Here is a 14,148-nt window from a genome sequence, read left to right as displayed (position 1 = left end):
ACAAGGGCATGGTGCGCCGTTCAATGAAGACAAGTTAGCTACAGGGAAAAGGGCCTTGACCCACTTTTCAAGAACCCGTTCAGGAGCCCCATTCTTGGCCCCCTCTGAAAATCCTACAAACCAAAGGTTGTGTCTCCAGTAGCGTTCCTCCGCAACTTCAGCCCTGAGCTCCAGGGCCGATGTTTGTGCAGCAAGGTTTGCCATTGCCGCCTTCAAGGTGGAATCCTCTCCTTGTATTTCAGCAACATTGTGTTCCATAGCCAAGGATCATTCTGCAACTGTCCAGAGGGCCAGCATCTATTTTGGCCTGCACATCTGCACTGGATGCCTCTATAACCGCAAGTATCCCACAGTGCCTCCCCAACACCTGGACAGGGTCACCCTTCAGCTGACCCTCCCTGCACCGTGTATTGATCCAAGTTCGTCTGCTGCACTCTCCGCTGAGGCCTGTCCTTACCCATGGCTGTTAATTACCAAGTAAGGGGGGATGTAGAGAGTAAAGGAAGAACTTATGTCCAACACAGGTGCCGTGGTCCACCGGCAGACAGGCAGGCAGGAGACCCGAGCAGCAGAGACCGCTGCAAAGCCCTGGAAGAAAAAGTAGGAAGGGAGGACAATAGATGTCTCACCAATGTATCAATGAAATCTGTCAGACCACAGTGAACTTGGCAGAAAGTGCATCATGTCTCGGGCACCCCTCACAAGCCGTACAGTCAAAGTCCCGTATTCCCTGGAGATGCCCTCGTCTAATCAGAATAGGCAGAGGAATAGCCCCAGCACATGCAAGGCCCACAGACCAAGAAGGAGGAGAGCATTATCCTGCACTCCGTCGCCACATGCGACCCCCTGCCACAACCATTCACCTACCGCAGGGGCCGCAGCTCACCAACGTATCAGCAGCGCAGACAGATCGTTCTGGATTCTCCAGGCAGTGTCCTAGATTTCACCTCGATCAGGTAGCAAGCGGGGGGCGGGGCACAGACACAGGCAGGCACTAAACCTCGGGCAAAGGGGGTCTCCCATCCCGTCACATAGGTCCACGATATTTACGGCCAACAGCGCCGCAGGAGCCGACACTGCCCCGGCCGCAGCGCCACAGCTCCATTTATTGCATCACGTTTCCCTCCAGGGCCCCAGGCAGCACACAGCACAGCGGGTCAGATTTTAGGGCAGTAACAGCAGGATGCGTATGATACTACAGGATTAACGACGGGCCGGCCGCAGAGCTCCTCAAAGCACGTACAGTGCCGCCGCCATCTTCAGATTCTTACATGTCAACATTTTCCTTCTGGTTAATAGATCATCTTCCATTAGATTTCTCACCACCATTCCTCTTACTCTGCGAGTCAGCACAGTCATTAACAGGATCGCATATGCAAGCATATAATGTGCTGGTTTTTGTTGACGTTGATGCTCTCTGGATTCCTCTCCATGTACCTCAATGGAATGCAGTAGAAGTTTCAGGAACTGACACCTGCAACCTGGTTGGTGCTTTATATATTCCAGTGTCATCATGTCCGGGTCCGGAAAGGTTGTGACAGAGGCTCATGGCACCACATGCGGTGCTAGAGAGCTGCTTGTGAGAAAGAAGATCCGGATCTAGTCTGATGCCTGGAGGATACTCAACAGATGAGGAATTTGAGGAACTAATAAGCCTCATGTACAAAGTGCTTTAATGATCACAAATCGTCAGATTCCGTAAATCTTAAGGTTTGCAACCGTTAAAACACTTTTGTTATATGTACTAAACCCATTTAACGATTCTGAAAAGGTTTTCCAAATCATTAAATGGGTTTAGGAAAATTTAAGCAATCTTTATGCAGAAGGGGCTTTTTAAGAGTGTTCCTTCCAAATACTAATTCCTTAAGGTATGTATAAATATTTTGCCACCGGAAGCGGTCGCGAAACATTCATATTTTGCCAAAAATTTAAAGGAGGTTGTAACCCATTTGCAAACTGGAAGGGGTTCCATAGGGCCCTCTTTTCTTTTGTGAATGGAGAAAAAACGTTTGTGAAGAGTAGGTGGTGGTTCCCATGGACCACTGCCTAATCTTAAAAAAAAAGTTTGTAAACATTTTCATATTTTTTATTAAATGCATCGCATAACAGACTGCATTTAAAAAGATTACTTTATTTGCGGATTCAGTATGCAACATACCCCATTAATGTTTGAGTTAAGTCCAAATGCGAACCAGTAAGATTCTGTGTTTTGCAGCGTGAATCATTTCTGGATTCACATGCTGTACATTATTCTGCCATCTAGTGGTTGGGTCTAGAATGCTCAAATGTTTTCGTAGTCCTTCTATATGTTTTTTAGGTTTTGCTGGCAATGCGTACGAAGTACGCATGTGCTAGCAAAATCCTTATGTTTCTCTGTTGGGTCGGGTATCCCGCCCCCTCCTCGCCCCCTCCTCCCATTGGCTAGCTCCATAAATGGAGGCTAGCCATTGGGAGCCGGATCTGTCCGTCAAAGGCCGGACCAGATTCGGGGGCGTTCCCGAGAATTTTTCTCTTTTGGCCACGTCATGCAGCGGTGGGCGGGGCTTTTTTTCGGGCTCGTCGAGGTTTGTTTAGGCCATTTTGCGGCCGACCGCCGGCCGAGGAAGTCCAGGTGAGTCTTCCCTTTCCTGTCCCCCCTCCCGCTGTTGGTTCGTTTCCCGCCCCCCCCCTGTCAGTGTGTGGCCGTTCCCGCCCCCCTCCCGCTCTCCGTGCCTTTCCGCCCCCCCCTCCGTTGCATTGTAAATGCTTATCGCCCCCCTCCCGCTCTCCCGCTCTCCGTGCCTTTCCGCCCCCCCTCTGCCCCCCTGGCAGCCAAACGCTCTTCAGGGTTTGCTCCACGCTCCCCCCCCCCTGCACCACTCTCCATACTTCTCCTCCCACCTCCCACGCCGTCCTTTCTGCCCCCCCCCCCTTTTTTTTGGTCTTCATTCCCGCCACCCTTTTAAATTCAACGGAGCTTCAAAGGGATCTGGTTCCCCGCCCACTGCTTCCGGCCGTGACTCGCATTTTCACCCCTTACTGTCATGTTTTCCACTGTTTGCTCATTTGCCACTAACTGCTGCCCCCCTGGACCCCTCTGTTCTCACCCCTCTCCTTGTCCTGTGTTTTTATCACCCCTTCCTGTCCCGTGTTTCCCACTATGTGCCCATCTGCCGTCCTAGTCACCCCTCTTCTTACCCAGTGTTTTCATCACCCCTCTCACCCCTCTCTGCCTTTCCCAATACACTAAGCCCTATAGCTGAAACCTCCGACGTCACCACGCGCTTCTAGTTTGTTGTTGGGCACCATCATCAGATTCTTTTTTTCCGCTGTTGGGTCTGGATGCTTTGCTGAGGGCACTCTAAGTCATAAAAGAAGTAATGCTCTGAAAAAGTTTGTTAAAGGCGAAACAATTCAGAAGAAGATCACCGATTAAGAGGTACTGGGGAAGATTCCTATCATGAAGGAAAGTTTGGCCTCGATGGTTAGAGAATGCCCAGACAGGGGGATCTGTCTTTCGTGTGATGGAGAAGACTCCATTTCAGTTTTGCCCGAATTGCCATCTGTAAGCCTAGCAGGGGAAGGCAAAAATATTGCAAAAACATGTCTAAAATCGGCATTGGATGCTGCTGACACCGCAATTCGCCAAATGATGGCGGTAACAGCATTACTCCGATTTGAATCTCAGGATTCAAACCGGAGATGCAAGCCAATAATATAAATACGCCCTTCAATGGGGAACAGCTGTTGAGGGGCATCATTGAGCTAAAAAAATAACAATGAAATGCAAAATCCATTTGATTGTTACAATTGAGGGGAAACATATGGAGAGGTGCAGCGTCGGAACGCAGGCCTACAGGAAGAGGCACTTTCCAGATTAGCTTAACTCATCAGGGCTTCCAAAATAGCAGTCCGTCACCAGCAGCATTGGCAATAGTAGAAACATGGCCGTCAATCCTTTTGGGGATGATTATGTGGGATGCAGAAGCCTCACAGGGTAGACACAACCCCATCAAATAGGTGACTTGGCCTACAATGACATCCTCTTACACACACCGCCAGTGGGAGGCAGAATAAAGAACTTCCTTCAGGCGTGGAGGAAGAGAACGTCATACAACTGGATATTAAATGTTGTAAGATTTGGATATTGCATAGAATTGGCCAAGATACCACCAGCAAGGGGACCACAGAAAAAGGTCCATTCAAACGGGGAAACATCACGTTTACCGCAAAGAAGTAGAGGAATTGCAGAAAAAAATAGAAATAGAAAAGAGATCAAGAAAGGAAATTACTCAACATAATTTCCCGGTCACAAGGGTGCACAGGTCTCTTCGTCCAATTCTAGACTTTATATTCATAAACAAGTTTATAAGGACACAGATTCAATGTGACAACCTTTCAGGAAGTTATACCACAATTGCAAAAAGGGGATTACATGGCATATGTAGATTTAAAAGATGCTTACATGCACATCCCAATAAATCCAAAACACAAGAAATCCTTGAGATTTATGGTGAACAAGGCTCACTACCTGTTCAAATTACTAGCTATCAGACTAAAATCAGCTCCAAGAGTATTTGCCAAGTGTCTAGCAGCAGTGGCATCACACTTGATAAGGCAAGGGATACATGTTTATCCCACAAGTGTCTAGCAGCAGTGGCATCACACTTGATAAGGCAAGGGATACATGTTTATCCCACAACAAATGCAAAACTCAAATACAACATTTGATGAGGACACTCTTCACATTGGGTTTCTCTATAAACATAGAAAAGTCATCTCCAAACCCAGAGCAAGAAAAATAGTTTTTAGGAGCGAGACTCAATTTGATACGATGGAAAATATATCCCAGTCAGAAGAGAGTAGTGTTGCTACTCTAGGAAACTCGCATTTACCAGAAGGGAAAATCTTTGAACGTGAGGACTGTGGGAAAGATGGCCTCATGCATCCCTTTGATTCCATTTTCAAGATTCTATATGATACCAATTCAGAAATGACTTCAAAACCAATGGTCGCAAGCAACAGGGAGTTGGGAAGATCGAGTGGTTGTCACCAGGGCTGAACTGGCCGTAGCGGGCACCAGGCATTTCCCCGGTGGGTCGCCAGGGTGGGAGGACAGTTTTGAGACCCTGGGGCCGTTTTTGTTACAGGGCCGTTTTTGCAGCATAGCTGCAATATCGGACCCTGTAACAAAATCAGCCGAAACCCGACCTGGCAAACAGCTCGGCTGCTTCCCCAACCCCCTGGGGGCTGGCCGAGCACTTTGCCAGGGCCGGTTTTGGTCCCCAGTCCGGCCCTGGTCGTCACACAGAAAATACAGGAGGAAATAGCGTGGTGGAATATATCATTTATAACAGAAGGAAGGACATTTGCATAACCAACTTCAACTGTAACCATTACAACAGAGGCCTCTCTCATATGGGCTGGGGAGTTCAAATGGACTGGCTCAAAGTCAGAGGGGTCTGGAAGGAGTAAGATGTCTTGGAACTAAAGACAGTGTTCCTAGCCTCAAAAGCCTTTCAGAAAGAGCGATTAGGGAGAACAATATTGATCAAAACAGACAATACCAGTACAACATCAACAAATGGGGGGGTGGGGGGTAGAAGAAGGGGACGCAGTCCTTTGCCCTATTGAGGCTAGCCCAAGAAATCTGGGCGTGGTCAGTGCAGAGACCAATGGATATAATAGCAGTCCATCTACCTGGGAAAGACAATGTAGAAGCAGACAGACTGAGCAGGCAAGCATCATGCTGTCATGAATGGGAACTCAATCAAGAGGTACTCAAACAGGTTTTTGGCTGTTCGGGAACTCTAAATATAGACCTGTTCGAAAGCACAAAAAACCTCAAAATGTCAAAACCTTAATTCCAGACAGCCACACAACCAATTTCTAGGGAATGCACTCTCAATAGACTGGTCATACGCCTTTCCCCCGATACCACTGTTACACAGAGTCATCAACAAACGCAAAAGGAGCAAAATGACCCTAATAATAGTTGCGCATCAGTGGGCGAGGCAAACGTGGTTTTCAGAACCAATGGAAATGGCACAGGGCAACATTCTGAAATTGCCAAGACAACACAACCTGCTGTGTATGGAAAAGTGCTAAACCCATGAGTCTGTCTCCTAAAGACTTGGAATTCAGTTTACTGGGACTCCCTAAGAACATAATATCTGTTCTTTGAGAAGTAAGAAAACCAAAAACGGGAAAGTGCTACATGGCAAAATGGAAGAGATACTCCTTATGGTGCCATAAAATGGGCATGGTATTAAAAAAACACTAAAGATGCAACTGTGATCAAATATTTTACACATCTACTAGACTGCAAGCTGATGTATGCATCCTTGAAGGTACATTTAGTTGCAATTGTTGCCTACACAAGAGGACATATAGGAAGACGTGTCTTCACAACTCCAGGAATAAAGCGTTTTTTAGGTAGCAAGACGAGTACCTGCACCCACATAGAATCTAAATGTAGTGCTAACTCAACCTATTAAGACACCCTTTGAGCCTTAACACAAAGCCACATTACTGATGCTTGCACTAAAGAAAGGATTTCTGGTGGCTATAACATCACTTCGCAGGGTGAGTGAAAGACAAGCACTCACAATTCAAGAACTATATAGATCCACAAGGACAAAATAGTCAAAAGGACAGGCCCACAGTTCTAACCAAAGGTAGTTTCACACTTCTACATAAATGAAACCATACAAATTCCAAGCTTTTTCCAAAAGCCAAAGAATCAAGCGGAGAGCGTTACACATGCTAGACGCAAGATGGGCAATAATGTACTATGTTGAGAAGACAAACGCATGCAGGAAACAAAGCAGCTATTTGTTTTCTTTGCAGGCAACAATGTGGGGAAACCAGTGACTAAAGGCACAATTGCCAGATGGATCTATTTAACCATTCAACTTTGACACACAAGTGTGGGAATAAAACTAATCTCTGACCCAGAAGTGCACTGAACAAGGACGAAAGGAGAAAACCATTGCCTTTCTAGCAAATATACCCTTACATGACATCTGTGTGGCTGCTAAGTGGTCATCAGTACACACATTCACAAAACATTACTGCATAGACATTCAAATGAACAAGGAAGCTCAAGTGGGACTAAAGGTGTTAAAACATATGTATACAAATCTAGGATCATCTTCAACACATCAACTGCAAAACTGACAAAACCGCTGCAAAATCTATGCACAGCATATGATTCCAGAAAAGATTCAAGATGCAAAATGAAGTAGTTTCTTACCTGTAGGTGTAGGAAACTATTTCAATTTGTGAACCGACCTATTAAAACATAGGTCGGTTAACAAAATAAAAATGCTTCATAAACGTGAGTGCGCGCATTGCAACCCCTTTTACCTAATGCTTTCTTCATACAGGACACCCTTAATGTATCCACCAGAATAATAGTTACCTAAGATAAGTAATATTTTTTCATCAAATATAGCACAAGAAAAAGCATCATTCAAGCAAACACATTGCTGAGGAAAGTACATGTAGATACAAGGTTAAATGTTGCAAGTAGTGCAAGTGATCAATGTAATTGTGGAAAAAGAATATAAAAATTAGAGCATCCATACTGTAAATAAAGAAACAATTTATTTGGTCAAAATAATTTATTTGTACTATATACAGACCAAGTGTTTCTTAGTTGTTTAGATTTTAAAATCACAGTAAATATGCTTGATTTTCAATTTTTAGAGGAAACTTGAAGACACCAGGTCACAAATGCAGTTGCTCGGACTAGATAAAGAACTAAAGGACTTAAAGCGAGCAATGGCTGCTTCTGATAAACTGGCAACGGCGGAGCTATCAATTGCTAAAGATCAGCTAAAGTCTCTTCATGGAACTGTTCTCAAACTAAACCAGGACCGAGCAGAGGTGAGGCATTCTACAGCTAACATTATATCATGTTCCCTAATTTAATATATACAAAATGTTTTCAAACTTAAATGTTTGGTATAAGGCATTGAGTTGCAGGGTTTATGCATATCTTGACGTTTTGACTGTTTTAGATTTCTCTGGATTTTCATTTATTGAACATAAAGATATCTTTCCTGTCCATCTGCGCTATGTAAAGCCGTTAAACAAATAAATGGTTGTATTGATCCCTTATGCAACCAGGAAAACTGCTGAAAATACATATGACAGGAATGACTTTGCTTTCAACTTCAGTGCCTTTTTCTCCAGTGTTTTTGTTGACTCTATATTATTTACATTCTTCTATTGGTGGCTTTATAACCATGAAAACGTTTTTTTAAGCAAATACCCGCTGATCTTTGAGGTTTTCTACATATCGCAGCTATCAGTTAAAAGGAACAATACAGAAGCATGCCAAAATCATTTTGATCCCTCAAATAGTTTTAAATTAGTTTGTAAGGTCTGATACTTTATATCTTGGTGTTGCTTTTTTGAGAAGGTTTCTTGGTACCAGGAGTTATAAGATAATTTAGTTGATATTAAAAAAAGTTGTCCACCTTAAGATATTGCACATTGAGTCTTCTATGCATGCACCACACTGATGAAAATTGGTAGAGCCCCAACTGACAATTGTGGTCGGGCATGCAATCAAAAGGGCCACCTTGTTTCACATTGTTTGGGAATGCCCAGTAATACAACTCTATTGGGAGGCAGTGGTCGCCAGGATAAATGACATATGGGACATGTCTACCATCCCAACCCCAAAAGTATGTCTCCTGAACATATGGGAGGAATCCGATATTACTTCAATGGGAAGGAATTGGATGACTTTGGGATTAGGTGTAGCCAAACGGAATATAGCTCATTGTAGGGGAGCAATTTGGACGCAGAACCTCAGTGAATGGGAACAAGATATGAACACAAATATGGTAGCAGAAAAAAGTTTATATTAACAGAGGATGTCCTAGGAAATGGGTCAGGATCTGGGGTGAATGGAACGATTCACAAGAAGGGCTATGTACTCCCCGCCGTCTCGTAGACCGATCTCAACTTGTTAAATGATCCCGGAGAAGGGATGGGGTAGGCTAACTCGGATATACCAAGCTCAGCTGCATAGATGATTCTGTGATGTGTATTTTGAGTCTCTTCCTTGTTTTGTTTGTTGATTCTTTAACCTGAATAAAAAGATTTTTAAAAAGTTGTAATGCCATTAAACTTGTCATTATCCGCCAGTATGTTGTCAAGTACTAAAAATAAATGATTCCTTCTAGTAATGCAATTATGTCCCACAAGGATCAATACTAGCTTCCTGTGAGAAAGTGCCATCTTTCTTGCCTTGGTATGCCCCCACTTTTTTCTGAACTGCTGATGTACTCTGAGTGTGCCCTGGGTCCCTGCCAATCAGGTACCCAGGGCCTGTGTTCATTCCCTACAAAGAAAAGCTATGCTGAAACAAAATACCCAATTGGCATCTCTGGCCCCTGTCAGCCCCTAGTGAATGGTACCCTAGGTACCCAGGGCATGGTGACCAGAGAAGACACCTGAGGGCAGCAGTTATTGTGCCACCCTCAGGGGCCCTGTACCCTGGCTCCCACACACTGCCTTTGCAGGCTGAGTGCCTAAGTACAGAACTAAAGCAAGAGTCGACATGGTACACATCCATGTGTGCCATGCCCACAGAACCCACTGCCCTGGCATACTTCAGTCACCCCTCTAGCTGGGTGCCCTATGCCAGAGGTGAGGGCCCAGGTGCATGAGCTCTGGGCCAGTACAGTGCCCAGGGCCATTCCTGGGCACTGTAAGTGCAGTGTTGCCATATGGTTCTGGAAGGTTGTCATTCATGAGCTCCACAGCACCATAATGGCTTCACTGAAGACTGACAAGTTTGGTACCAAACTTCTCAGCACATTAAACCCGCACTGATGACAGTGTGGGATTTAATGTAACATGCACGAGAGGGCATCTTAGAGATGCCCTCCAAAAACCCGAACCTACAATCCACGTCTGGGCTGAGTGGCTGCAGAGGCTGCCACCCAGCAGACATGTTGCTGGACCCCTGGGTGGAGAGCCCCCTGCTCTCCTGAGTCTGCAACAAAGCACATCCTGGGCGAGGTGCTATGTCTCCTCCCCTGGGATGGACAGGGGGAAGCTTCAAAGGCATACCGCCTCTGAGCGCTTCCCCAGACCATTTGCTGTACCCAACAACCAGCCCCCCACCAGCCCTACCCCCACTCTGGCGGGAAGACTGGCAGGGAAAACTACGTCAGGAAGGGGGGTCTGCCAACCTGTGCCAACTCCACCCCTCAGGTGGAGGAGGCGAGGTGAAGCACGACCCCGGGCTCCGGCCATCTTGTAGATGGTAAGTCCTGCCCAATCCCAGCTAGGCTCCTGGCTCCCTCCCACAGGAGAGGAGCAGGCTAGGGGGTGTACTCACCCCAGGACAGGGTCCCATTGGTCCCTGCCCTTGCCCTACTTGTAACACCCCTAAATGTAGTATTTAGGGGCTCCCTGAACCTTCCTTCCTCAGATCCCGATACCAAAAAGAAGAAAGAAAATCAAGAAGAAGTCGAACCGCCATTGATCCTGGAACCTGCTCCTGCCTAAACCCGGCAACCTCCGCGGACAGCAACCTTGGGACACCCAGAGGACCTGCCTGCCTTGAACCTCTCGACGATTGGGACTCCCATCAGCAGAGGCTCTGCTGCAACAACCCACCTGGTGCCCACCAGGAAGCTCCGGAACAGCCCACTCTGCACCAGCCGAGGCCGGGCCAACCCGAACCAAGACCACGAGGATGTCCCCCCGGCGACTGGGACCCGAAGTCCAGTGCCCAAAGACCCTCCTCGACTAGCCAGCCGACGCCTGCAGACTCAGAACCAGGGGCCACCCCAACCGTGACCAGCTGAGGGTAAGCTTTTCCGACACCCAAAGACACCCCTGCACCCGGCGCCCTACAGCCCCTAGTACCTCCCTTTGGGGTACCTACCTGTGCTTCAACATCCCAACTAACCTCTCGAAGTGCTGGTCGCCCCTGGAGAGTCACCGTCCCCGAGCCTGCAGCCTTTATTCCTTTTTCAACATCCTCATTGGATAACATTGAGCGCCCGACGGCTCAAAAGCACCCTGCACCCAGCCGCCCGAGTGCCGCTGGCTGTGACCTCTTTGCCCTATCAGAGCAAGTGACCAGAAGCCCAGCTCCCAGAGCTGCGTGGCCTGCTAGCCAGCAGCCACCAGCCGAAGGCCCCCTTTCCCTCATTGGATAACATTGGGCCTACCTACCTCTGCACCCGGCCGCCCCTGCGCCGCTGGGACTGAACCAACTGTACTCACCTGACCCTGGGGGACCCCTGAGTCTATGCCCAGAACCCTAACTTCCCCAACCAGGTACTCACCTGGAAACCGGTAATTCACTTACCTGCTATTGGATAACATTGACCCATTTTTGACTCGAAAATGTTCTGTGTGAAGTTCTGAAAACTAAAAATATTCCTGTAAAATCAGCCAAAGTCCGAATTCGAAAATACTCACCTGTGATCAGGAGAGAAGCCAGTACTGTACCTTTCAGCCCAGTACTGAACCGCAAAAGTAATCCCTAGCGGGTTTACTAGTAACCTGTATTTTCTCTATAGGAACCCATTGTCTGCTTTTCTATGAAAAGTGTCTACTTTTGAAAACTGCAAATATTCTTTAAAAATCGTACGAAATACTGAAACGCAATTACCTACCTGTTTTGAGTTAAGCCCCCAGTGCAGGCCCTAGAAGACTAGTGCTGGGTTACAAAAGTAACACGATCGTACTTTACCTGTAACCTGAATTCTGATAGATACATCTGCCGTGTGGATTCCTCACCTTGTGAATATCCCCCTTGCGTCAGCAACGTTCGGAAATTTTCTTCGTAGCACGCCGACGTGGACGACGTCACAGGAGCACGGCATCGCGCGCGACTCCGTCTGACGTCACCGACCCCTTATCAGGCCCACGCCGGCGTGATGACGTCAGTTCCCTTTTTTCCGCGTCTTCGACGCTAACGGTTTTCGGGATCTTCTGCGATACTTAGTATCTAGCTGTTATTTTATTGTCACTGTTTTTCCTTTGCGACTTAATTCTTCATCAGAGGATGTCGTCGAGGAAGACAGGATTTAAACAATGTAGGTCTTGTGCCCGCATGATGTCTATCACTGACCCACATAAGGATTGTTTGTGGTGTCTTGGTTCGGTTCACGACGTTAAGAACTGTAGTTCCTGTTTTAAAATGAACCCAAAGGCGCTTCGTGAGCGTGAAGCAAAGCTACTTCTCGCGAAGGTAAAAGGACAAGATACTGGAAGATCTTCGAGGTCAACGTCGAGACGCTCGAAGTCGAAGCATAGGTCTCGATCGACGTCGAGATCGGCGTTGAGATCCAGAGCGGGTTCGAGATCCAGAGCGGAGTCGAGATCCAGAGTGAAGTCGAGGTCCAGGGAGAGATCTAGGTCTGGATCCAAGTCGGCTTCGGGTCACGCTTCGAGCTCCTCGAAGAGAAAACACAAGAGGAGGAAGCACAGTTCAAAACATCATTCAGGGAAGGAATCTTCTGATTCAAAGAAAAAGTCTCGTAAACACCATAAGGACTTTGTTTCTCCTTCTCCTGCTTTGTCAATCGAAGGTTCTCCGACTCCGGAACCGGATCCGGTATCTTTACATCCTTCGGAACATGAAGAGGAAGAAGAAGTAATTTCTCAGACTCCGGCTCCGATGGAGACTCCTGTGGACCCAGAAGGTCAGAGTGAACAGGTGTCGGAACGACCTCCGTTGGAACATCTGGTAGGTTCGTACCCTCCCTTTCCTGGTCCTGGTCAGGACCCCTCGCATTTTCTCAATGCGATGTTTGGAGTGTATTCCAGGGCGATGTACCCCGCTGGAGCACCTGTTGGTCCCATGGGTCCATTATCGTACAATTTGGGCATTCCTCAGTCGTACGCCCCAGCTCCATTTATGCCTTTTATGCCGGCGCCTCTTACACCTTGGCTCGGTACGGTGCCACCGAGGTCTTCGACTCCGCATGCGGCTCCGCCGACTCCGGATCGACCTCGTAGTTTGGATCGAGGTTCCACACCTGTCCGTGAGTCTCATCTTCCGGCTGCCCCGACTCCTCGCTCGACGTCGAATCCGGCTCCGTCGGAGTCGTTACCGAATCCGCCGACTTCGATTCGAATAGAGTGGTCGAGACGAAGGGCTCAGCGTCTTCTTGAACAAAGGGAAGATGAAGATTCAGATGTGGAAGAAGGTGAGCTTCCTGATCAGGATGATGATTTTGAGGACCTTTGTGATGCTAGTGGTCTGGAGCTCTCTCCTGAGTGGGGTCTACCTTCGGCTTCTGATGCTCCTTCTAGGGATGTGGCACCCTATCACGTTGTTATTAGGAAGGCTGCTGATCTTCTCAACTTGAAGCTGCCCACAGTTGAGTACAAACCCAACATCCTTACTGAAGTCCTACACTCTCCCTCTTCTATTGTTGAACCTACACTGCCGTTCACTGATGCTTTAACGGATCCAATAAAAGAGATTTGGAAGAGACCGTTGTCTGCTCCTGCAGTTTCGAGAGCTATTGCAAGGCGCTATAGGGTGGCTCCTGATGACCCTGCGTTCCTTTCTTCACACCCCTCTCCAGAAAGTCTTGTGGTGCAGGCGGCATGTTCTAACAGGGCTGCTGGCTCTTTCCCTCAAGTACCAGTGGACAAAGAATAAAAAAAAAATTGGATCAGTCTGCAAAGAAGACTTTATCTTCAGGGAGCATGGCTCTTAAATCAGCTAATGCTACTTGCCTTTTAGGAAGGTATGTGCATGCGTTGATGGATTCAGTGAAGCAGTTATCACCCAAGCTTCCTGAGGAAGATAGAAAGAACTTTAATGAGGTGGTATCTGACACTCAGGCTGCTGCACGCATGGTCATTCAGAGTGGCATGGACACTGTTGATTCTGTTGCCAGAATTATGGGCTCTTCTGTTGCGACCAGGAGGGCTGCGTGGTTAAAGTCCTCTGATTTCTCTGCGGATGTGCAGTCTACGTTGCTGGACTTACCTTTTGAAGGGACTGGCCTTTTTTGGTAAAAAGGCGGATGTAGCCTTGGAAAGGTTTAAAGATAGCCATGCCACTGCAAGGTCTTTGGGTCTCCAGATGAGAGGGTCGACAACTAGAAAGTTTAGAGGCTTTGGTAGATCCTCTTTTCGTCCCTTCAGGTAAGGCCAACAACAACAACAGCA

General features: G+C 47.3%; 1 protein-coding gene across 2 annotated transcripts in view; it reads left to right on the top strand.

The window, feature by feature from the left end:
* Positions 1 to 14,148, top strand: part of CNTRL (centriolin) — a 1,008,983-nt gene that overhangs the window by 506,155 nt on the left and 488,680 nt on the right. For both annotated transcript variants that reach the window (XM_078641873.1, XM_078641874.1), the window contains one exon: positions 7,690 to 7,869. In XM_078641873.1, coding sequence (XP_078497999.1) covers positions 7,690 to 7,869 — 180 coding nt within the window. The remainder of the gene's footprint in view (positions 1 to 7,689; positions 7,870 to 14,148) is intronic.

The sequence above is a fragment of the Lissotriton helveticus genome, chromosome 5_1 (genome assembly GCF_964261635.1).
Source record: "Lissotriton helveticus chromosome 5_1, aLisHel1.1, whole genome shotgun sequence".
Taxonomy (NCBI): domain Eukaryota; kingdom Metazoa; phylum Chordata; class Amphibia; order Caudata; family Salamandridae; genus Lissotriton; species Lissotriton helveticus.
The sequence above is the reverse complement of the archived record's forward strand: the minus strand, read 5'-3'. Positions and strand labels throughout refer to the sequence as shown.